The sequence below is a fragment of the Sciurus vulgaris genome (genome assembly GCF_902686455.1).
Source record: "Sciurus vulgaris genome assembly, chromosome: 8".
NCBI lineage: Eukaryota > Metazoa > Chordata > Mammalia > Rodentia > Sciuridae > Sciurus > Sciurus vulgaris.
The window spans coordinates 147,901,518-147,926,232 of NC_136468.1; the positions used below are offsets into that span (position 1 = coordinate 147,901,518).

General features: G+C 47.3%; 2 protein-coding genes across 5 annotated transcripts in view; both read left to right on the forward strand.

Moving 5' to 3' along the window:
• Window positions 1-506: 506 nt before the first annotated feature.
• The window catches only part of TCTN2 (tectonic family member 2), a 30,407-nt gene continuing 6,198 nt past the window's right edge, over window positions 507-24,715 (forward strand). The window contains exons 1-15 of one of the 4 annotated variants that reach the window (XM_079150476.1): window positions 507-678; window positions 803-910; window positions 1,206-1,282; window positions 2,052-2,247; window positions 3,515-3,615; window positions 6,360-6,556; window positions 7,124-7,250; window positions 10,054-10,195; window positions 11,230-11,295; window positions 12,293-12,442; window positions 12,849-12,926; window positions 15,867-15,947; window positions 16,991-17,102; window positions 19,204-19,310; window positions 22,053-22,209. In XM_079150476.1, coding sequence (XP_079006602.1) covers window positions 600-678; window positions 803-910; window positions 1,206-1,282; window positions 2,052-2,247; window positions 3,515-3,615; window positions 6,360-6,556; window positions 7,124-7,250; window positions 10,054-10,195; window positions 11,230-11,295; window positions 12,293-12,442; window positions 12,849-12,926; window positions 15,867-15,947; window positions 16,991-17,102; window positions 19,204-19,310; window positions 22,053-22,209 — 1,778 coding nt within the window. In that variant the 5' untranslated portion in view covers window positions 507-599. The remainder of the gene's footprint in view (window positions 679-802; window positions 911-1,205; window positions 1,283-2,051; window positions 2,248-3,514; window positions 3,616-6,359; window positions 6,557-7,123; window positions 7,251-10,053; window positions 10,196-11,229; window positions 11,296-12,292; window positions 12,443-12,848; window positions 12,927-15,866; window positions 15,948-16,990; window positions 17,103-19,203; window positions 19,311-22,052; window positions 22,210-24,715) is intronic. The other 3 variants (XM_079150477.1, XM_079150478.1, XM_079150479.1) reach the window with 3 other exon arrangements.
• Window positions 8,226-9,273, forward strand: LOC306667753 (ADP-ribosylation factor 4). Its single transcript, XM_079150510.1, has one exon. It carries the CDS (start codon window positions 8,420-8,422, stop codon window positions 8,960-8,962), a length of 543 nt encoding a protein of 180 aa, XP_079006636.1. The 5' UTR covers window positions 8,226-8,419; the 3' UTR covers window positions 8,963-9,273.

The window sequence follows — 24,715 nt, forward strand, 5'->3', positions numbered from 1 at the left end:
CCTGTGAAACGCCAAAATAGTTGATTAAAAACTAACACCTGGGTCAAAGAAATCTCGAAAAGAATTCAAAGGATTTTTTTCAACAAACATGGAATAATATGAAATGTCTTGTCTCATAATGAATCTCAAGCTACAGACAAGTATTCACAACGTGGATGGAGACAAGCAAAAATAACAACATATAAACGTCATAGACTCTGTTTCTGTAATAAAATAGTTAATAGCTTCGCCTGCCTTCATTCGCCACATAATTCAAGCCACCTTCAGCATCGGCATGATTCTGGAGAGAAGTGTCTTAACCGGTAGGCGTTCTGGGCAGCCTTTTCCCCGCTGGGACCTGTTTCCCTTTTACAGAGACAGAGCAGAGCCGCGGAAAAGGCGCCGGGCCCGGTGGGCGGGGCCAGGGTGCGCTCCAGGGACGGGGGTGGGTCTTCTTGCCAGTGAGCCAATCAGGGCGCGCCTCTCGCCGGGCCCGCGGCCGATTGGCGGTTGCCATAGCTCCGGGTGTTCGCTTGACAAGATGGCGGCGGCCGGGCGGTGGCCGCCGCGTCTTCCGCGCTGGGCCCTTCCCGGCTTCTGAGGCGGGCCGGGTTCCAGGCATGGGCCCTGCGCCCGCGGCCCCGCTCCTGCTGGGGCTCCTTCTGCAGGGCGTCCTGAGGCCGCTGCGGGGGGACCCAGGTGTGTACGCGGGGCAGGGACCTCCGGGCCCGGGAGCCAGGACGCGGGAGCCGCCGCCGCGCACTCCGCAGCAGGGGTCGTGCGGCTGTTGATCCCGCCGCCCGCCCGCTTCCCTCTCTCCTAGCTTTCATCCCTCCTTTCATCCGAATGTCCGGCCCAGCGGTCAGCGCGGCCCTGGTCGGAGGCCCCGCGGAGGTGACCGTGTCCCTGGCCCCGCTGCAGGTGGAAGCTGGTAAGGAGTCGGACCTCTGGTGGGGGCAGGGGGCGCCCTGCGGCCCGGCCTCTGCCCTCAGCCAGCAGGGTGGACAGGTTCTGCGCGAGAGCTTGGGCTAGTCGTGGCTAATCCTCGTGCTTGTCCGCACCGCCTCCTGTCCCTAGTGAGAATGGTGTCTTTTCCTCCCCGTGGACCAGCGAAGAAGCTGAGGTTGAGCGAGGTTGCCCCCTCCCAGTGTCCAGCCTAGGCAGTGGGAATCCCGTGAACCTCTTTCTTGCTGGACCCTGCTGCCTTGCAATCCTCTCTCCCTTAGGAGTACTGCCGATTCCAACATGTGAAGCGCTGGGCAATGAGACGGGAGACTGGAGCGTGACTGTGACCCCTGGAGTGGTAAGGCACAGCAGACCCCCTGGGGTTTCTGCAGCGCCCTTGATTTGACACTAGCGTCCTCCGGGTCGGAACTACTGCGGATGGCTGTCAACGCAGACACCATCCAGCCCGCTGGGGAGCCTTGGCTGCATTTCAAGGACTCGAAGAAGCCTGTTAAATTCTGTGCACATTTTTCTAACGAGAAGGCCTCCAGCTCATATCAGTTTATCCAGTGGGTGTGGAACTCAAAAAAAAACTTCCTGACCACCAGGGCTTGCCCAACCCTGGGCTTCTGTGTCAGGACAGTGAGGACTGGAGAGGTGATGTGTCTTTCATGGAATAAGTGTCCACTGATTGTCTAGTATCACCTCTGAATTAAATGGACAAGAAAGGCAGACTCTGCTTGTACCCTAGGAATAGACATTTGCATGTCCAGAGCCATCCTGAGAAAAACTGGGGATCATTTTCATTGACTTTTGTGGGTATTTCATCTCCCACTAGTGGGAGAATAAATACACTTAAGAAGGATCTAGATAAATCGAACTAACATGTCAGACCTGTTTGACTTTCTCTAAGAATTCAAAAGTTGTTTGCTTTTATGTTAAAAATTCAGAATCAGCTTACATATTTCAATAGGTTTAGGGTGGAATTGAAGAGAATTCTGTCATCTTTGATTACAGTTCTTCTTTTGCAAAATGCACCGAGGCTTCTGTGTGCTTTTATCATGCTTTCTGTTCTGTGTTCTGTGTTCTGTGTCGAGTTACCAAGTGCTGCAGTGTTTTCCTTTCAGAAGGTGTTGGAAGTGACCGTGAGGCTGAAGAGGAACCTGCTGCAGTGTTCCCCTAACGGGACAGATTCCTTCTCAGCGTCCCCATGTATTGTCCAGACTCTTCTGGTTTCAGCATCTCACAACTCATCCTGCTTAGCACATCTCCTCATTCAGGTGGAAATTTATGCCAACTCTTCTCTGACCCACGGTGCATCAGGCAGGTGAAGCCTTTGATGTCGTTCATGTCAGATATTAGCTGTTTGGTTATAAGTATATGCCATGCAATTTAAAAGTGTTCTTGGGGTCTGAGGCAGAGGCTTGCCTAGCTTGCATGAGGCACTGGGTTCGATCCTCAACACCCCATAAAAATAAATAAAATAAAGGCATAGTGTCCACCTACAACTACAAAAAAATAAAAGTGTGCCTGACTTTATTCTTTAAAAAAAGGGTTTTTTTGTAGAGTGTGTAGCTTAGTGCTAGAGCACTTGCCTAGCATGTGTAAGGCATTGGTTTTGATCCTCAGCAGCACATAAAAATAAATAAAGGCATTTAAAAAATAACATTATTGTGCTAACTGAAGCCAGTCTTCAAAGACCACATTCTGCACGACTGCATTCGCAGGGAGGTGCATGGGCAGCTGGGAGCATGGTGGACGAGCAGCAGACACAAGGGTGGGGGATGGAAAGGGCGCAGGCTTCTTCCTGAGGTAGTGGAAGTGTCCTAACTTGACTGTGAACACACCAGACCCCTGAGGTCCCCTCATGAAACGCCCAGCAGCTTGCTGAGGCTGGAGTTTCTCAGTAGACAGGACGGGACAGTGCATGTCCTTCTTAGCTCTCCTAGCCTGGCAGATAAGTGAAAAATGGACACAACACCTTTAGGGACCTGCACTGAGAAGGGATCCCTGCTTGGGGGGTGAAGGGAGACCTGGGGAGGAGGGGGTGCCCTTTGCACTGCAGAAAAGGAGACCACTGGAGAGGCAGCCAGTGCAGAGGCCAGGAGTGGGTGTGGCGAGCAGCACGGACGAGTGTAGACAGCAAGAGAGTGGCGCCCAGGCCAGGAAGGTGGGGCAAGTCTTGGGCACTGAGGATAGGGCAAGGCTTGGGGAGCCTGTGGGGACCTTTAACACAAGAGGTGGCTTAACTTACTTGTTTTTGTACTGAGGATTGAACCCAGGGGCACTCAACCACTGAGCCACCTCCCTAGCCCTTTTTCATATTTTATTTAGAGACAGGGTCTCACTGAGTTGCTGAGGCTGGCTTTGGACTAACGATTCTCCTGCCTCAGCCTCCTGAGCTGCTGGGATGACAGGCGTGCGTCACTGGATCCGGCTTAAGGATTCGTTAAGGGGCAATGTTAGAGGATGATGATTTAGGAAATAATGATTCTGCTTATTTCCTTTTTCTTTTTTGAATATCACAAATGTGACAGTGCTTTGTTAGATTGTGTCACAGCTGACCTTTTCCGTTGTCTGTGCTTTTCAGAGAACATGACTGTCATTCCTAACCAAGTGTATCAGCCCCTTGGTCCTTGTCCTTGCAATTTAACGGCTGGTGCCTGTGATGTCCGCTGCTGCTGCGACGAGGTATGTTCTCTCTGACTGCTGGGCACAGAAGTCAGGCTGCCTGAGAGTGTGTGAAGGACACCAGCGGGCCCCATTTTTGGCTTCTTACTAGATGGTCTTTCAGAGTTGAGGTGACATCTCACTGGCAGTTTGCTTTCAGATTGTGTGTCTTCTCATCTAGTCTTGTCAGTCTAGCTTATGAAGGAAAAACTGCATCCCCGGACAAAGCCGTGATTGCAGCGGCCGTACTGAGAGGGTGGCTGTAGGGTCCTTAAGAAAACGCAAAAAAGAAAGCGTGGTTTCAGTGGCTGCCAGTACGTTGTGCAGAGTCGTGTGGCCACGTCCTCTTCTGACTGGAGAACATCTCCGTCACCTCAGAAGAGACCTGTGAGCATTCATGGTCACTCTCATTTCCATGGCTTGTCCCGGGCCACCACGAATCTGCCACTTTTGCATGTTGCCTGAAGTGGATCCCCATGCTGGGAGCACTCAGCGTGGTTTTCTAGACTGTCCTGCTCTGGCCTGTGCCGGAGCCTCATTGTCACGCTGAATCACCTGCACTGTGCAGATCTGCCACGTGTCTCGTGCCCATCTCGCAGGGGTGGGCCCATCCACTGTTCTCACTCTGGCTATGATGAGTGGCTGCCGTGGATGGTGCATGTGAGGTTTCTGTGCACAGGTGTGGTTACAGCCTATTGGGTTTGGAATTGCTGGGTCCTCAGGGACAATTTTGAGAAGCTGTTTTCCAGACTCTTCCAAAGCGACTGCAGTATTTTACATTCCTGTCAGCAAAGTGTGTGTGTTGCAATTTCTTTGTTGTCACTAACATTCGAATTATCTTTTTTTAAAAATATTTTTTTAGTTGTCAAAGGACTTTATTTTTATTTATTTTTATGTGGTGCTGAGGATTGAACCCAGTGGCTCACATGCTAAGCAAGTGCTCCACCACTGAGCCCAGCCCCATTATCTGTCTCTTTGATGATTGCCCTCCTCGTATGTGTGGAGTGGTGTTTCATTCTGATTTTGATTTTTGTTTCTCTAGTGGCAGATGATGTGGACAGCTTTTTATGTGCTTGTTTGGTATTTTTGTGTCTTCTTTGAAGGAGTCTGTTCAGATCCAGTAATTCCCCGCCTCCGCCCAAGTTCTTTTTTTTTTGTGGGGAGAACTGAATCCAGGAATGCTTTTCCCCTGGCCTTTAACTTGTGATCCTCCTGCCTCAGCCTCCTGAGTAGCTGGGATTGCAGAAGTGTACCACCACACCCAGTAATGTTATAATTCTTGTAATTATACCTGTCACAGCCATTATATTTAATTAAAAGATAAAAGCACATCATAAATCTGGGTTCAAGTGTCACTAGAAACGTCAAAATGGTGTTCTCTCCCTCTTCCTCCTGTTACTCTTCCCTGTTTCTAGCATCAGGGGACAAAGTTCCACCTCTATTTCGTCAGTGCCCAGCTGGGTCTGAGAACTAAATTGATGGGGTAGATGGACCGGACAGGAGTGTGCACTTTTATTTGGTGTAGGCTTCTCCTGGCACAGGCGTGGACACAAGGAAGCAGTTGGATGCCGTCTTGCTGTGTGCGCTGAGGGGGTGTGGTGGGGTGCGGGGCGGCTAGCTGGGTGCAGGTGAGGAGGAAGACGAGGGTTAGCGTCATGGGGCTTGTTTGTGCAGAGTCCTTGGCCTCAGCTTTCTCATCCGAGAAAAGGAGTGTGGCCTTTGGGGGGCGCCTCACTGTACTGCATGTGCCTGGCGTGCGTGAGGCTGCCCACCCCCAAAAAGGAAGGAGAGAGAGCGCGGCTGTCGCTAGTAAAGGGAGCCATCCCTCAGGCGGCACTCCATCCTCCGCACCTTACCTAGTCAACAGGCAGGTGGCATTCAGCCTCATGTCACCTAACCATGGGGACTCGCTCGAGGCACGCGCTGCCGGGCAGTGTTGTCGTGCCAGCGTCCTGGGGTACTTACACAAACTAAGATGGCCACAGAGTCAGCAGGAAGCCTGGGACCTGGGTGGTGTGTGCAGTTGTCACTGACAGAGCTGCATGAGCAGCGCGTGACCAGAGTCCACCCCCTCTAGCTTCGGAGTTTGCCGTCGTATCTGTGGCACTCGCCACTGGCCTTGCTCATGTCCTGGACCAGTGACATCCTCAGGTAGCCACGACTTAGATGCTTTACACACAGTTTTCAGCTTGGATGTTTCTTGTTGGAACAGTGGGCCAGTTCCGTTTTGTGTCGGGGGAGGGTGCTGGGGTTGAGCAGCCTCAGCGGGTGCGGGGAGTGTCCTACCTGCAGTGACCACAGGCTCCTTCCTTTGGGAGCCAGGAGGACCCAGCCATGGGAGGCGAATGGGCGCGGGAGTGAAGTGATGCTCTGAGCCGCCTGGGTCAGCCAGAAGACAGCGGGCGCCACTGGAGGCTTGTGGGCTGGAGGCTGTGGCCTGCGTGCCCTGCTCTTCTGGGCGGGGGTTTGAGCAGTGGCGACAGGGAGAAGGGGGTCTGCTCTGTCGTGGTCCCCAGGGTCTGTGCTTCGCTAGTGAAGGTGCGGTTCCCCTGAGGCCTGAAGTTCCCACCTGGAGCCTTGTGAGGGCGTTGACTAAGGGGATCTGGAACTTTTACTTTCGGGCACCAAGCACTGTCAGAGGAGATGGCATTGTGTTTGTTTCTCACCTGTTCTGCTGCATCTTGCTGGCCTGACTCAGTGTCGTCCACTAGCCGGGGACCACGACTGGCAGGCCCAGCGGAAGCCTTGACCTTCTTGCTTTTAAGGAGTGCTCTGCGGAGGCCAGAGACCTGTTCCGACAGTCCTGCTTCACTGGCGTGTTTGGAGGAGACGTCAATCCTCTGTTTGATCAGCTCTGTGCCGCTGGGACGACGGGCCAGGTCCCCGACTGGTTCCCCGTCCTCTGCGTGCAGTCCTCCCTGGCCAACTCGCCCTTCCTCGGGCTCTTCTATCACGGTGCCGTGTAAGTACCCGGCCCCTGGAGGGGCCTCGGAGCCACCTCGGGCAGGCCTCGCTGGGGTCCCACTTCCCTCAGCACCCGAGGCCATTCGATTCTAGACTCCAGTTAGCGAGGCCGCCTTGTTAAGTGCTTGAAGGAATCGGGCCTCATGAGCCTAAAAGGTGGCACAGCAAACAGTTCGCAGTGATTTTCTAGCTGGAAGGAGCGAGCGGGCCCACCGGGGCTTTTGCTTCTGCTTGTGTGGTGGGGATTGAACCCGGGGGTGCTGTGCCACTGAGCCACATCCCCAGCTCTCCCCATCTTTAGAGACAGGGTCTTGCTAAGTTGCCCAGGCAGGCCTTGAACTTACGATCCTTCCGCCTCGGCCTCCCGAGAATCTGGGAATTCAGGTGTGTGCCACTATGCCTGGCCCCGCAGGGGACTTCTGTCTGTATTTTATAGTTCCGTATTGTTGAGAATTTACAACTATGATTTTTATAATTAAAAAGTAAAGAAAAGCTTGAAGGAAGACTTGTGTCATAGCGGGCGGCCGCGGCCGTGTCATTGATAGTCTCTGCTGTGGACTTGCAGTACCTCTCAGCACCACCCTGCCTTTGAAGTGCATCTGCATGCTGATCCACAGGGGTTTCCAGACTTCGGTTACAAGCAAGGAGATCCGGTCATGACCATAGACAAGGCGTATTATACTATTCCGCAGGTAAAGGCTTGAACATGCAGGAGGCTTATTTTCCCATCCTGCTGTTGATTCAACTCGCTGCTCTTCAAAATCTCTACCATGTTACTTATTTTGCCAGGGACTTTACTATGGATGGTCTCTGGATTAAAAAAAAAAAAAAAAAAAAAAAAGCACTCTTAATCACTAGCTTTGCTAAAGCTCAGAATGGACTTGTCAAATAAAACACAAGATTGTTGATAAATTTTCTTGGAAGTAGTGAGTATTCTTCACCTCTGTTACTTTAATAGCCAGTTTCTGCTAAGCCATAAATATATCATTTTTTTTTTTTTTTTGGTACCAGGGATTGAACCCAGGTGCACTTTACCACTGAGCCACATCCCCTGTCCTTTTTTTTTTTTTTTTTTTTTGAGACAGGGTCTCACTAAGTTGCTTAGTCTCTCTCAGTTGCTGAGTCTTGTCTTGAACTGGCAGTCTTCCCACCTCAGCCCCCATTACTGGCATGTGCCACCATGCCTGGCTAATATATCATTTTATGTACATTCTAGAATTTTGAAGAATATTTTAGGGTTATAAAATTTTATATGAAATCTTAATTTTTTTTAGTTCAACATTATTAGGAGAATACATTTGTGAGAAGAAAACATGGGATATAAAGCTATTTCTCTACTTCAAATGAATCCATTTTTATGGCATTAAGAAAATCTGGGTACTGGAGCTCAGTATAGAGCAGGTGCTTAGCTGTGTGGAGCACCGCCCCCCCGCCACCCCAGTTATGAAGTGGGAGAGAAAATCAAGTTGAATATCAGGTCTTTGCAAGAGTAAAAGTGGGACTGGGTTGTGGCTCCGTGGTAGCGCAATTGCCTAGTATGTGTGAGGCCCTAGGTTTGATCCTCAGCACTGCATAGAAATAAATAAAGGTATTGTGTCCATCTACAACTAAAAAAGTAAATATTTTAAAAAAGTAAAGAGAATGGAGCAAAGGATCATACTCAGTCGCCAAGCAGGATCTCGACCCGCTAATTCGTGTCCCGAAGCTTCATCCGTCACTCCGGCCAACGAGCGGTCCCTGCCGCCCCCTTTCTGCCTCAGCTCTTTCTCTTCCCTTGTGTTGTTTGTCGGGAGTGTGAAATCAGGAGGCCCAGGGACACTCCGACCCCTTTTTCTGCCCATCGCCAAGTGCCACCACCGCCATGGGCCTCACCATCTCTTCTCTGTTCTCCCGCCTCTTTGGCAAGAAACAGATGCGTATTTTGATGGTTGGATTGGATGCTGCTGGCAAGACGACCATTCTTTATAAACTGAAGTTAGGGGAGATAGTCACCACCATTCCTACCATTGGTTTTAATGTGGAAACAGTAGAATATAAGAACATTTGTTTCACAGTATGGGATGTTGGTGGTCAAGATAAAATTAGGCCTCTCTGGAGGCATTACTTCCAAAATACCCAGGGTCTTATTTTTGTGGTAGATAGCAATGATCGTGAAAGAATTCAGGAAGGAGCCCAGGTACTACAGAAAATGCTTGAGGAAGATGAGCTGCAAGATGCGGTGCTGCTGCTTTTTGCAAACAAACAGGATTTGCCAAATGCTATGGCTATCAGTGAAATGACAGATAAATTAGGCCTTCAGTCTCTTCGTAACAGAACATGGTATGTTCAAGCCACTTGTGCTACACAAGGAACTGGTCTGTATGAGGGACTTGACTGGCTGTCAAATGAGCTTTCAAAACGTTAAATGAAGCCGGATATCTAACCAAGGACACATTTTGATAGAATTGGTCTAGGCTTGTTACAACAAAATTAGTTTGCATCTTGGTTATTAAACTGTATCTGGGACTGGTTTGGGCAGAATATTACAGCATTTAAACTTATTTTGTTGCCAATTATTGTTTACCAAGTATATTGTTGCTCCTTAGCAGTATGCTTGGTTTTGAAGAAATTCTCCTTGGGGAAAAAAGTATCCTTTTTAAATTTTTATTTCCTTTAAACCTAAATGCCTGGACGTAGCTATTGTGACACCTTTAAATAAATCAGTTTTGAATGTTTTTTGAGCCCACAATGAATAATGTTTTAAAGTCACCCCCTTGCTACTTTACTGATACCTATATCATTCCTGGGACAGTCTGCTGATTTAAACATGTAGCATTCCATTTGTATTTATTTCTATCCTTTGCCAAAAGGATTTTCTAATACTGCTTGTACCAGCCAAGGAAATGCTCCAAAACACTATTCAGCTCTCTTGCACTGAGGAACTTAATATTTCTTCCCCATTATTGACTCCTGATTTCCATCAGCCAAACTTAACCGTGGTGTGGTTTGGGTTTATAGCTAATTCTGTGCTGGTTGCAAAGAGTTCATATTGGGCTTTTAATACTCAGCAGATTGTCTTCCTTTATATCATTATCTTTTATATGTTGCATGTTGCTTTTGGTATCAGCCTGACTCTTTGCCCAGTATATGATAGTTCTGCTGATGTTCTGTTTATTGGTAAACATATCTTTCATTAAGAGTTTTTTTTGAAAACTCATCAAACACAATGAATAAGTTTTCTTCATAACCCATTTGAAATTATTCCTAATAAAATGATAAAATATATATTAAAAAAAAAAGGATCATACTCAGTTTTATTACATAATACTTGGTGTGACTCCTTAACCTGTCAATCATAAGTTGCACTAAAGCTAGTGGTCAGCTCATCAGTGGACTAACCACTGTTGAAACCAGACCAGGGACAGGGGCAGGCGGCAAAGGAACAGTTATAAGAGATGCTGATCTGATTTTTTATGGTTATGTCATAAATCTGCTGGATGTGTCCCTTACCCTCAGGTGTCCCTGGCTGGGCAGTGTCTGCAGAATGCTCCCGTGGCATTCCTTCGGAATTTTGATGTTAAATGCACTACTAATTTGGAAGTGTACCAAGAACGCGATGGCATTATCAATTCGAAGATAAAGAGCAGCACCATGGGAGGTATGTGACGTGTTCGGAGAAAGAAGAGACCCCAGTGTTAAACTGTGACCTCATGAGAATGTAAGTCATTTCTACTGGATCAACACACTAAACTGGCATTTCAACTGGCAACTGAAGATGGTGTTTTCTCTGGAAAAAGTGCAGTTCTGTAGGACAGCCCGTTACACATTAAGTTTTGTTTCTTTGGAGGTACTGGGGATTGAACCCAGGGCCTCATGCCAGGCAGGTGCTCTGCCAATGACTTACGACCCCGGTCCCAGTTCTTTCTTTTTTAAATTCAAGTAAAATTTCCATGACGTAAAGTTGTAAAGCAGCAGCAGTTAGTACTTTCACACCTGCGTGTGTTTCTAGACTTTTCCAACACCCGCCCGAACTGCTGTGCTCTGTCGCAGTCACTCCCCACTGCCCCTCTGACCCTGCAGCCTCCACCTGTTTTCTGTCTGTGGATTTACCTGGACAGTTCATGGAAGCAGAATCCTGCAGTATGTGGCCTTTCACGTCTGGCTCTTCCACTGAGCGTGTTTTCGTGTGTCAGAACTTGGTTCCCTTTTACGACTGGATCACTTCTGTTGCTTGGGCCGACCATATTCTCTTATCCATTTGCTGGCGGATGGAGGGCTGGGTTGTGTCCACTTTTGGGTGTTGTGAATAGGTCGTGAATAGTGCTGGTGTGAACACTGTATATAGGTTTTGCAAGAGCATGTTTTCATTCTTCCTGGGCACGTGCCTAGGAGTGGGATTGCCATGTCCTATGGGACTGTGACTCTGGGGAACCACCAAACTGTTCCCCAAAGCCCTGTAGCCTCCCACGTCCCTGGGTGAGAGTGGCACCCTGTGATTGTACTGCTCTCAGGATCCTCTTGGTCCTCGCTGGTGGCTGAGGTGACTTGCATCTGCTGGTGTTGCAGGGCGGGCTGTGGCTGGCTCCCAGAGCCGGCGTGGTTTCCACGTTTGCTTGATCAGCTTTCCGTGGGGTAAGTGATGCGATCACGTGGACAATGCCATCTTGTGGAAGTTAATCTGTGTTTTCTCAGGCATAGTTACACCAACAGTGACCTATGAGGAAGCCACCGATCTTGACAAATTCATCACCAATACAGGTAATTACTGTTAGACTTTTATGTCATTTCTGAAGAAATGTAAATGTCATTTTTTACAAGTGTGCCACAGCTCTTAATTTTTATTAAGAATTTTGGGGGGTTTACCAGAGTCAGGAAGATATCCCAAGAGCATTGCATTTGTTCCTGTTCCACCTTGCTGTAGGGTACCCTCTTAGGACCGCAAGGCGCCTCCCACCCTCTCCTGGCCTGGATTGGATGAGTTGCAGGGCCCCTTCTAGTTCTCAGGCTCCTGGAGACTTTCTTGGACATTTGTTAGGTTGTTAAAAAATTCCTTAGGATATCACATTTTCATCTTTTGCTTTCAGTTGTGATGCCGCCAAATAAATTATATCCAGTGTGGCTGATCTTACCAGGATTTTGTGTGTGTGTGGCATTAGGGACTTAACCCAAGAGTGCTCTCTGAAACTTTATTTTGAGACAGTCTTGCTCAGTTGCTGATACTGGCCTCAAACTTGCAATCCTCCTGCCTCAGCCTCCTGAGTCACTGGGATTATAGGTGCACACCACTGTGCCTGGCAGGACTTTTGTTCCTAATGAAAGATACTATTTGTGTTCCTTTATGGTGTGTTGTACTTCTCCAGGTCATTCATTACATCAACAATTTTGTTTACATGTATTTATTTTGATTCACTGTACACAAATGGGGTATACTTCAACAATTTTTTTAGAAAAGTTCCTGCAGTGTAGTAGGAAGCTAGGTGGCAGGCCCCTACCTATGGAAGCGATGCTCTGTAATCTTTCACTTCACAAATATTTTCACCAAATGCGAGCTCCACGTCATGCTGAGACAGGTGCTAGGGACTCAGGAATAAAAGGGAAGGGACATAGTCATTCAGGGAAATGTGAACGGGGGAGGCTACTGGCACCAACCTAGGGATCAGGCAGGTTCCCTGGAGCTGGAGGCTGGTGGCAGGGTGGGGTACACTAGGAATGGCCACCCAGCCAGAGAAGTTCGGAAGTGTTCTTGTATTTGCAGAAGCACTTCTGAGCAACGAATCAGCCTCCGATGGATCAGATTCCAGATTCGTGAATGTGGAAGAGCATTATATTTTCAGATGGAATAACAACACAATCAGTGAGATAAATATCAAAATTATCAGGGCAGAAGTCAGTGCCCTTCAGAAAGGTAACTTTGAGGGTAGTGAGAATGCCTTAAGTTTAAAGCCAGCCTGCCTGCCTTTCTTTCTTTCTTTTTTCAAGATTCTCATATTTATGACCATAAAATGAAGTCAGATTTTTTCTTAAGTGTGTCTAAGAGTTAATCAGAGACAGTATTTGTTTGACATCAAACTACAATTTTTAAAAATATATTTTCTTTAGTTGTAGATGGACACCATACCTTTATTTTATTCATTTATTTATATGTGGTGCTGAGGATGGAACCCAGTGCCTCATATGTGCTAGGCAAGCGCTCTGCCACTGAGCCCCAGCCCCAGTCCTCAAACTACAGTTTTTAAAGAAAATAACTCTACGGGGCAGCTTCTTTCCCAGGGAGTGGTGCACAGTATGTCTTTATTTGGATTTATTTCTAGGAATAATAACTCAGAGGTTTACTGTGAAGTTTTTAAGCCACAGCAGTGGTGACGAAGAGGAGATATCTGGAAATCCAGGTAAGGTGAGCGTGTGTGCCATCTGTCTGTGACCACCCTGCGAGCAGGCTGCAGCCCGGCCACGCCACCCCACCCCACCCCGAGGTCACTGGTGCTCCACATTTTAGTTTGCTGTGCTGACCTGCTTCTTTTTTCCTTTTTGTGACATTGTATTCTTTTTCTGATAGCATCTTAAATTTTTTTTTAACATAAAATGTCCTACATAGTAACAAGTTGCTGTAAGTACAAATTCCTTCTCTGTAGCTACTGATCTTTTAAAATAGACATATTGCACTTAAATCATTGGCAAAATTAAGTTTTTTGTTTGTTTGGTACTGGGCATTGAACCCAGGGGTGCTCTACCACCGGGCTACATCTCCAGTCCTTTTATTTTGAGACAGGATCTTGCCAAGTTGCTGAGACTGGCCTCAAACTTATTATCCTCCTCCCTCAGCCTCCTGAGTTGCTGGGATTACAGGCGAGTGCCACCATGCCCTGCTAGAAAGTTATTTTAATTTATAAGGAATTCTAAAATGTTGAAGTTTAGAAAAATTTAATCTGTGGTCTGAGTCATATTTCTATTGGACAGAACTTGGTTAGGCCATACGTGCTCAGAAAAGATTTGTTGGTTAAGCCATTTTGTCTCGAACAAAAAATTCCCTTCCTTCGGCTCTTCTTTGATATCTTGAGATGCTGGGGAAGGAAGCCAGGGCCTCCAAGCCTGCTCCGTTTCCTGGTCTTAGCCAGGCAGTCGTTAAATGGAAGAGGACTTTTTGCTCTTCTGTCACGTTTTTGTCTGGCTTTCCCCAGCGTGCTGACTTCTTTGTTATATATTGACTTAATGGCGCGTGTGGATGTTATTTTTTTTTTTTTAAACCTATTACTGTGGAGTTTGGGGGATTGTTGTTGATTTTTGAAAGTAGCCTCCTGGAATTTAAGTGTTTTCATAGGATTTCTGAGAACTGTTGTCAGAACATGTGAAGAATATTGAAGCTCTTGTCAATAAAGGATGCGTTGGTTGAGAGCAGATCTGACCAGCCCTGGGGACAGCTTGTATGTGTCCGTGAGGTGGCACAGGATAGGAGCACTGTACCCCTGTCTTCAAGGAATTGCTATCTTACTTGGGAAGACAGCATCAGATTATGAGAAAAGATGATGAAGAAGCTGAGACAATTGACACACGAGTGCCGTGCTTCTAGACAGGTGCCCCAGAACTGCAGCCGAGCGGGGGGCTGAGGCTGGAGCATTACAAGTCTGAAGCAGCCTGGCAGCCAAGCGAGACCCTGACTCAAAATAAAAGATAAGAGAAAAAACGTGCTGGCTGTGGCTCGGGGGAGGAGCGCCCCTGGTTCAGTCCCTGGTACCAAAAAAAAAGCCACGTGGCAGAAAGGAGTCTGAAGTCCACTCAGGCAGGGACAGCCTACAGCCAGCGGGGAGACTGGGGTTCAGGGACAGCGGGAAGGAAAGTAGGGAACAGGAGCGTTTCCTGAGTCTCAGTCGGAGCCCATGGTAGAAAGAACTCTAGAAACGCGTTTTGAGGGGCATGTAAGTGGGAATACAGACATGAACTCGATGCGATATTATCATGAAGCTATTGTTCTCTTAGAGGAGATATTTGTGTTGTCTTTGTAAAGGGGAATGCCCTTACTATAGGAGACGGCTACAGAGGGTTTAGAAATGAAGTACGTGATGTCTGCCCCTTATTTTCAAATGGCCCTGAAAAGTATATCTATATTTATGTGCTGCTCTGACATTTATATTTGTGGCTGAACATGAAGTTGCTGATTTTCGGTGGTGGTTATGTTGGTGTTCGCGTTATTATGGTAAATTTGTGGTGGCTCTCACCTGTACTCCCACCAGCTAGGGAGCTGAGGCAGGAAGATGTCAAGTTTGAAGCCAGCTTCAGCAGTCTAATGAGGCCCTGTCTCAAAATGGAGAAAGCGCTGGGGCTGGGAAAGGGTACCGGCCAGACTGCATTGTTCTCTTGTGTGCATGTGTGAATACGTGACAGTAGGTCACCATCCTGCACAGCTGTACTGCCCCAGTCAGAAAGGTGAGAGAGTGCTGGGGATGGAGCTCAGGGCAGAGAGCCCGGTTCCAGCCCCAGTACCCCCACCCCCGCCACACACGGGTTCCTGGGGCCACTTTCCTGTGTCATAGTAAAAGTGGGAGGCGGGAGGCGGATAGAATAGGAGCTGGGCCGGACCTCAGGGCTGAATGGGTTTCCTGCCCTTGGTCCCATGGAAGGGCGAATTGGGTTCGGGTTTCTGTCCCCAGCTGCCGTGATGGTTGCTCACCGCGGCTTGTGTTCACTGAGCCTGCTCAGTACCTGCGTCTCCTGTGAAGGATGCAGGATTACCCAGGCCTGCTTTCGACTTTCAGATCTCATTCCTAAAATGTATCTTAAAAATCACATGAGTGTTCGTGTTTGTTAAGAACAAATCACAACAACAACAACAACAACAAAAAACCCCAGTGAAGTGGATCACCTTCTATCAGGGTATTTTTTAAAAATTTAATTTAATTTAATCTATTTTTTATGTGGTGCTGAGCGTAGAACCCAGTGCCTCAGGAGGAGTAGGCAAGTGCTCTATCATTGAGCCACAACTCCAGTTGCCTCTCAGGATCTTTTATTTTATTATTTTTTTGGTACCAGAGATTGAACTCAGGGGCACCTGACCACTGAGCCACACCCCAGCCTATTTCGTATTTTATTTAGAGACAGGGTCTCACTGAGTTGCTCAGCACCTCCCCACTGCTGAGGCTGGCTTTGAACTGCGATCCTCTGGTGTCAGCCTCCAAGCCTCTGGGGTTACAGGCATGCGCCACAGCACCCAGCCTCTCAGGGTGTTTTAAAGAAAGCTCTGCCCACGTACTCTCTTTCACTGTAATCCTCCCCCACATTATTTGCTGAGAATAACTTGAGGAAAGGTGCTAATTCCCACGCGTGTGTTTGTCTAGGTTACCAGCTTGGCAGGCCTGTCCGAGCCCTTCATACCGACAGGATGAATAACGTTACCACTTTACACCTTTGGCAACCAGGTAATCCGGCCGTTATGATAAGCTTCCTGGTGAACCAGAGCTAGATGTATATCCATACTTTGATCTAATCAAGTAATCGATTAGTTGAAGGCCAAATTGGTTTCTGTAGTTTGGAACAGGAAGAGGCTGTTTTTCATGCTTCCGTCCTTCAAAAAGGACTGTTAACATTGTCCACTGCTGTCACCTGTTGTCCCTGTGGTGCTGAGAAGAGCTGAGAACAGCCTCCTTGTGCACCCTGGCCGGCTCTGCACCCCTGGTAGTTGCCCACACCTGCCTGCCGAGGCACTGGGTTCATGTTCAGAAGGAACTGTTGTGCCCAGCGGCTCGAGACCCCACAAAGACCACCAGAGACCACGATCAATGCAAGCAACAAAGAGTCATTTATTAGCAAGCTCGAGCCTGGTCCTCCGCGCACTCGGTAACCAGTGACGCTAAGAGGCCCTGAGCCTTTGTTCAGCAGGCTTTTATAATGAAAGGCAAACAGTTTACAGTGCTCTTTTTAATTGGTTAACATTTGAACAGCTAAACATTAGTCCTCCTCTGGTTGGGTCCTGCCAATCTATTTGATTCTCATTGGGTCCCACCAGAACTGAACGGTCCTAGAGGAAGAAGGGAGGAGGGAAGGGGTGAACTGTGCAGGAGATGAGTTGCAGTTAGGCCCCCCTGTCCTTGATAGATAAGGTTTCTAGGCAGCTGCACATTTCTCAGGCAAATATTTCTTAACAACCTGGATAAGCATGGGGGCCCAGCAGTCCTGTTTGCGCTGTATTGGCTTTTGAGGGAGCAGTCGCAACTGCCTGCATCCTGGTAATTAAGACAGCTAGCTGCACAGATATCACCCTGTTCTCAACAGAACCCTGACCCTGTCCAGAAAGGAGCCTTCGTCTGCCTTTGAAGGAATTAAAGTAACAGTAATCGCAGTTTGTGAAACTGGAAACTTTATTTGTACTTACTGTTTTCTCTGTTTTTCAGGAAAAACTTTGAAGTAGATCTTTAATTTGATTTGGCAAAAACAGTAAGAAGGTACTCTTTTTCTTTGATAGCTGGAAGGGGTTTGTGCACATCAGCCACTTTCAAACCCATTTTATTTGGAGAAAATGTACTCTCTGGGTGCCTCTTGGAAGTTGGAATCAATGAAAACTGTACTCAACTCAGGTGAGTTTTACTGACAGAATTTATCCACAGTTTTGAATGATTTGCTTAATAAAATTAATTCACTACAAGTACTAAAAACATATGAAACATTAGAATGAATTGGAACTTGGTAAAAATGGTAGGGAAAAATGGATAATTAGTTACCCACTCGCACTGGAGTTGGTTCGAGCGACCTCATCAGGGAAAACAGACCTCTTTCTCCTCTTTCTTCAGACGAAAGCCACATCTTCCATATTTAAGCGAAGCTTGCTGCTGAACTGAAGTTTGTTTAGGTTGTTTGAACTTTATACTCTGAGAACTCGCAAAAGGGCCAGGAACAGGAGCAATTGGTGTGATTACACTGAATAGTTAAGCCCTGTTACGTGGTATATTGAGAACCTTCCACTTAAGCGTCTAGGTAGCATTTGGAAGGTGTGTTTATGGATCTGAATGTACACTGTGGGGTGAACCCAGGGACTCTGCATGCCAGGCAAGTGCCCCACCACTGAGCCACACCCCGGGCCTTTTTAAAAAAACATTTTATTTTGAGGCGGGTCTCACGTGTTGTCCAGGCTGGATTTACCATCCTCCTGCTCAGTCTCCGAAGTCGCTGGGATGACAGGTATGCACCACCTTGCCCAGCATTCTTTTTTAAAAATCGAGGTAAAATTCTTTAATTAATTATTTCAAAGTGAACAGTCTGGTGACATGTAGTGCACTCTTGAGGGTTGCAGTCAACACCTCTGTCTAGTTTCAAAAATCAGCCAGAAAGGAAGCCTGTACTGGCTCCATAGTCCTCCGTTTCCGCCTCGCCCCAGCCTCTGGCACTTCCCACTTTCTGTCTCTGGGTTTGCCTGCCCGGGCCTTTCATGTCAGTGGAGTCGGACACTGTGACTCTGCCTGGCTTGTCCCAGTGGTGTAAACATGCTGTGGCGTGTGTCGGGACTCGGTTCCCTCGCACGGCGGACTCGCCCCACACTGAGTACGTGGACCACATTCTGTTCATCCATCCACCTGCCCATGGCTGTTCTGGTCATCTCCACCTTTGATGCTGGTGAATAGCATTGCCATGCGCATTCGGTCCAAGCAGCTGTTTGAACGTTTTTGGTTGAGTGCATTCCTGGGAGTGGAAGTGTTGGGTCATATGGTGAGTCTCTGTTGAGGCTTTTGAGGAACCAGCAAACTGTGTTCTATAGTGGCTGCACAACTTGACATTCCCACCAGCAGTAAAGGAGGGTGTGAATTTTTCTACTGCCTCAACAACATATCCTGCTTTCTCTCTTAAAAAAATAACTGTCCTGGCTGGGGACGTAGCTCAGTTTTAGAGTGCTTGCTTAGCATGCATGAGGCCATGTGTTCAATCCTCAGTCCTGTAAAATAAATCAGGAAGATAGGTAAAGCAGTTCTTCAGGAGCTCAGTGGTAGAATGTGTGCTTAGCCAGCATGCAGCCCTGGGTTCAACCCCCAGCACCACGAAAACCCAAAACAAAAACGAAGAATCCTAGTGCATGTGAGGTGGTGTTCCATGATGGCTCTGTTTGCATGCCTTCTTACAAGATTTTTTTTTTTTTTTTTGTTACCAGGAGTTGAACCCAGGGGCGCTTAACCACTGAGCCACCTCCCCAGCCTTTTTTTGTTTTATTTTGAGACAGGGTCTCACCAAGTTGCTAAATTTCTGAGGCTGGCTTTGAACTTGTGATCCTCTTGCCTTAGTCTCCTGAGCCACTGGGATTACAGGCATGGCCACTGTGCTCAGCTGCAAACCATGTCTTATATGATACCAACATTTTAAGCTCAAAGTAAGAAATTGCTTTTGTGTGTGCTCCCTCTCTGCACAGTCCATCCTGGGAAGGCATCAAGGAGAAACGGGACTCCCAGATGGTTTTTTTTTTCCTTTGATTAATTATTTAGATAATACTTTTATTAGTTTCTGTAATCCAACCCACATAGACAAGCCCTTACCTATTTAATACAGTGCATTACTCCATAACCTCGTCAGATTTTAATGACAGCTCCTTGGCAGATTTTTATCTGGGCACTGACAAGTATAACTGGACTCTCCTGGGAAAGGACCTCAGGACAAGACCTGCTGTGGGCTGAGAAATGTCTTACTCTCTTGCAGGGAGAATGTTGTTAAAAGACTTGATTCACTAATACAGGCAACTCATGTCGCCATGAGAGGCAACTCTGATTACCACGATCTGAGTGATGACTGGCTGGAAATTATACGTAAGTCAAAGCCACGTACGCATAAGCTGTGTGATTTGGACGCTATGCTGTTGTAGCATTAGAGCCTAATTTGGTAGGTCACTTTTCTTTGCTAGCTTAACTGGACATTTGTTCAGTAGTTACTCTCCAGGAACACGGGCATTTGAAAATTGAATTTGTTGTTTATAAAAGCAACTTTACAAATTAAAATAAAGTGAAGACATGATGCTAAGTGAAAGAAGCTCAGCCACAAAAGACTGCATCCTGCCAGGATTGCTCGTGCACACCCATAATGCCAGCCGCTCAGGAGGCTGAGGCAGGAGGGTTGCAAGTTCAAGGCCAGCCTCATCAGCTTAGTGAGATCCTGTCTCAAAAGCTTAGTGAGACCCTGTCTCAAAATAAAAAATATAGAAATGGCTGAGATGTTGCTCTGTGGTTAAGCACCCCTGGGTTCAATCCCCAGTACCCCCTTTCCCCCCAAAAAAAGAAAAGGAAGACTGTGTCCTGTGTGAGTCCATCGTACATGATACGATATTTAGAATAGGCAAATGTATAAAATAGAAGACAGATTGATGGGAGCCGGGCTTGGAAGGAAGGGGGGCAGTCTTCATGGGAATAGGATTCTTTGCGGGGGTGCTCTAAACCTGCGTCTGGGGCTCGGGCTGAAGCTTGGAGGTTGGATAACGAGTGAGACCTGGTTCAACCCCAGCACCCAAACCCACCCTCCCCCAGTCAACAGAAAACAGAAAACAGAAGCATCCCGAGTGTGGCATGGTTGCACAGCTCTGTGGGACCCTGAATCACACATGCGCCTTAACGGGGAGTGGGTGAATGGTAATGGAGTGTGAAGAAACGAAGAGGGACGAGGAGGTGTGACAGGTGGGGTGACAGCAGGGCTCTTGGAAGCCCAGGAGGACTTAGCCCAGTGCCTTTGGCCAAAGGCACGTGCAGGGCTGGGGGCAGGAGTGTTTCAGCGAGGAGGAGGAGCCTGGGTGCAGGGGGCGCGGACGTGAACTGGACTTCGCTGGTGCCCAGAGGCCTGAGTTCACCTCCAAACCCCAGATACCCATGGAGTCACTGAGCTCTGGCTCACGGGGTTTCCCATGGCCAACGTGAGCCCTCTGACCCGCGAGTCTCTGCAGAGTTAGAACAAAGTCCAGGGCCCCAGCTGCTTCCCTCTTCCCCGTGGCACACCAGGAACATCTGGCCATTTTGTAGGGAGTCTTGGGGCTTCTGCTCTCACCCTGGCGTTGCCTTGTCAGGCTACAAAGAGCTCACTGAGTATAGCACCTGCCTTCATAGTCCCTCCTCCACCCGGCCAGTGGGGAGCAGCTCTCTGGATTCTGCCCTTTTGCTTTCCGTGTATCTTCCAAAGTCACAGAGTTCACACCAGGGCCCATCTAGAAGCCTTCCTGCTCTGTCCCCAGCCCTGCTGAGATGAAAGTCATGATTACGACCCTCCTTGGTCCCCTTTGGATGACTGGGATCGTATAACATCTTTGTGAGCTCGAAGTGCCCCTTTTCCAACTGGGGGGCGGGGTCCTGTGGGGTCTCATACTCCCACCTGCCCATCTGGTCTGTGCCGAAGCACTAGGCCCAGAGTGTGATCCTCACACCAGAACCTAGAGATTGGGCTTCTCAAACCCTGGGCTCTGGCATTCAGGCCAGCAAGGTGGGCTGTGGCGTGACCCTGAGGGATGGAGGGAGGAGTCAGGCACAGACCTGAGGAGTGAAAGGCCTGGGGAATTCCTGGAGCAGCAGGTTGGTGGGGCTACACCAGAGAGGTGACGACGTTTTGTTTCCTTCAAGGTGGAAGTGTTACCTTCTCTTCACATCTAAGCCAAAGAGCAACCCCAATCCTGGTTGATAAACAGAAGAGAAGTGACAGGGACATGTGTGTCGAGGAGGAGGAAGTCCAACATCACGGATAGTGGCAGTAACTTTCAGGATCGATCTCTCTCTCTTTTTTTTTTTTGGTGTATGGGGATTGAACTCAGGGGCACTCGGCCACTGAGCCACCTCCCCAGCCCCTATTTTATATTTTATTTAGAGACAGGGTCTCACTGACTTACCTAGTGCCTGCTGTTGCTGAGGCTGGCTTTGAACTCGTGATCCTCCTGCCTCAACCTCCAGAGCCACTGGGATCACAGGCGTGCGCCAGTGTGCCTGGCGGACCTTCGGGATCTCTGAAGGAACCAAGAAACCCCCTCCAGGGTTGCCAGGAGACGTGCCACCGCCTCGTTGCTGATTTTTCCCAGTGCCAGTCTTCAAAGTGAAGGGGAGCTAATTTCTCATTCAATTTTATTCTCTTGTAGTTCTGTCACCTTGGCGGCAACAGCCTAGGAAATCACTCTTCATCTGCTTAACCCATGCCAGCTGAAGTTGTCAGGATGGATTTTAAATGTCATATGCAGCCTTTACTAGGATCACATGTCCCTAAAACAACTCGGTGGTCTTTAACTGCAATTATGTGTTTCCTTTAAAAGACTGGGTGGACTATGGCTTTGCTATGTGGGTCAGGACTTTTGAAGTTTCAGTGACTGACTTACATACAAGGAAACATTTTAAACAACTCTGGTTAATTAGCACCTGTTCGTAGACTTAGGGCCTGAGCAGTTGGTGGAGTGACGACCTGAATCTATTAGACTTTGAAGCCTCATAAATGTGATTACTGTCTAATATTTCCCTTTTTTTGGTATCACGATATCATTGGAAAACTGTCATTAAACCCTTGTAAAAACGCACCACTTACCGTTTCTGTAGGTGTGGATGCCCCTGATGCGCACACTGACGCACCTGTTAGCAGCACGCTTGGCATCTGCCTGGACGTTCCTGCTCAGCTCCACGTCCACGTCCTGATCGCTGACGCTGGCGTGGTGGAAGGAGTGGTTCAGCAGTATATACTTGGCATCCAGACCAGGTCTGACCCCTCTTGGATAAGGGTACTTTAGAGAGAGTCAGCCGGGTGGAGGGTGTGCCACGGAATAGCGAAATGCTGAGTTAGAATCCACTTGTGGGCTGGGGTTGTGGCTCAGGGGTAGAGCACTTGCCTAGCTTGTGTGAGGCACTGGGTTCGATTCTCAGCACTGCATATAAAAACAAGTCCATCGACAACTAAAAGAAAGAAATTAAAAAATAATCCACATGTTTATTTACACATTGCAGTATTAGCAATGTGATTGTATGTAGAGATGGAAAATGTATAAACTGTTTATAATGGAAACTTCCCTCACGAGTAGTTCTAGAGCTGGGTGTAAGGGGTTACGCAAGGTTTTTCAGGGAGTTCAGAGTGAAAGGGGCTCCTGAGCGCTCTCGGCACGCTCAAGTGCATGAATGTGACTGGCTTGCTAATCAGAGAACATTGCCGGGGGAGAGACAGGCTGCAGACAGGCAGGTTTAAGTCATGCTCCCCCACTGGTGAGCTGTGTTGTGACCTTGGGCAACACTTTATGTCACCTGACCTATATTTTTCTCATCTATAAAAGGTTCATAACACCTTTTTTTAATTAAAATATTTTTTATTTACAGACACATTTTGATTCATTGTACACAAATGGGGTACAACTTTTCATTTCTATGGTTGTGCACAATGTAGATTCATACCATTCTGTAATCATACATATATATAGGGAAATACTGTCTGTTTCATTCTACTGTTTTTCCATCCCCACATGCTCCCACCCCTTTTTCCTCTACACCATCCAAAGTTCCTTCATTCTTCTCTCCCCACCGCCACCCCCCATCCTTGTATATTGTCATGCACTTATCAGAGAAAACATTTGGCCTTTGGTTTTTTGGGCTTGGCCTATTTCACTTAGCATGATATTTTCCAACTTCATCCATTTACCAGCAAATGCCATAATTTTATTCTTCTTTATGGCTGAGTAATATTCCATTGTGTATATATACTACAGTTTCTTTATCCATTCATCAATTGAAGGGCATCTTGGTTGGTTCCACAATCCAGCTATTGTGAATTGAGCTGCTATGAACATTGATGTGGCTTCATCACTGTAGTATGCTGATTTTAAATCCTTTGAGTATAAACTGAAGAGTGGGATAGCTGGGTCAAATTGTGGGTCCATTCCAAGTTTTCTAAGGAATCTCCACACTGCTTTCCAGAGTGGCTGCACCAACTTGCAACTCCACCAGCAATGTATGAGTGTGCCTTTTTTCCCCACATCCACACCAACACTTATTATTGCTTGTGTTCTTTGGCGGTACTGGGGGGATCAAACCCAGGGCCTTAAGCTTGCAAGGCAAGAACTCTACCAACTGAGCTATCTCCCCAGCCCACAACTCGTGTTCTTGATAGTAGCCATTCTAATGGAGTTAGATGAAATCTTAGGGTGGTTTTAATTTGCATTTCTCTAATTACTAGGTATGATGAGCACTTTTTCATATATTTGTTGATCACCTGTATATCTTCTGTGAAGTGTCTGTCCAGTTCCTTAGCCATTTATTGATTGGGTTCTTTGTATTTTGGGCGAAATTTTTATAAGCTCTTTATAAACTTTGGAGATGAGTGCTCTGTCTGAAGTGTGTGTGGAAAAGATTTTCTCCCACTCTGTAGGCTCTCTTTTCACGTTATTGTTTCCTTGGCTGAGAAAAAACTTTTTAGTTTGAATCTCTCCCACTTATTGATTCTTGCTTTGATTTCTTGTGCTATGGGGGTCTTGTTAAGGAAGTCTGGTCCTAAGCCAATGTGATGGAGATTCGGGCCTACTTTTTTTTCTATTTGGTGAAGAGTCTCGGGTCTAATTCCTAGATCCTTGATCCATTTCGAGTTGAGTCTTGTACAGGGTGAGAGATAGGGGTTTAGTTTCATTTTACTGCATATGGATTTCCAGTTTTCCCAGCACCATTTGTTGAACAGGCTATCTTTTCTCCATTGTATGTTTTTGGCAACTCCGTCTAGTATGAGGTTACTGTACTTATAAGGGTTTGTCTCCATGTCTTCTATCCTGTACCATTGGTCTACCTGTCTATTTTGGTGCCAGTACCATGCTGTTTTTGTTACTTTTGCTCTATAGTAAAGTTTAAGGTCTGGTATTGTGATACCTCCTGCATCACTCTTCCTGCCCAGGATTGCTTTGGCTATTCTGGGTCTTTTGTTCTTCCAGATGAATTTCATGATTGCTTTCTCTTTTTCTATGAGAAATGTCATAGGGATTTTAATTGGAATTGTGTTAAATCTGTAGAGTGCTTTGGAAGTATGGCCATTTTGATAATATTAATTCTGACTATCCAAGAACATGGGAAATCTTTCCATCTTCTAAGGTCTTCTTCAATTTCTTTCTTTAATGTTTTGTAGTTTTCATTGTAGAGATCTTTCACCTCTTTGGTTAGATTGATTCCCAAGTATTTTATTTTTTTGAGGCTATTACGAATGGAGTTATTTTCCTCATTTCCCTTTCAGATGTTTC

Excerpts from the sequence above, each read along its gene's own strand:
- LOC306667753 (XM_079150510.1), top strand. The coding sequence starts at position 8,420 with ATGGGCCTCACCATCTCTTCTCTGTTCTCCCGCCTCTTTGGCAAGAAA.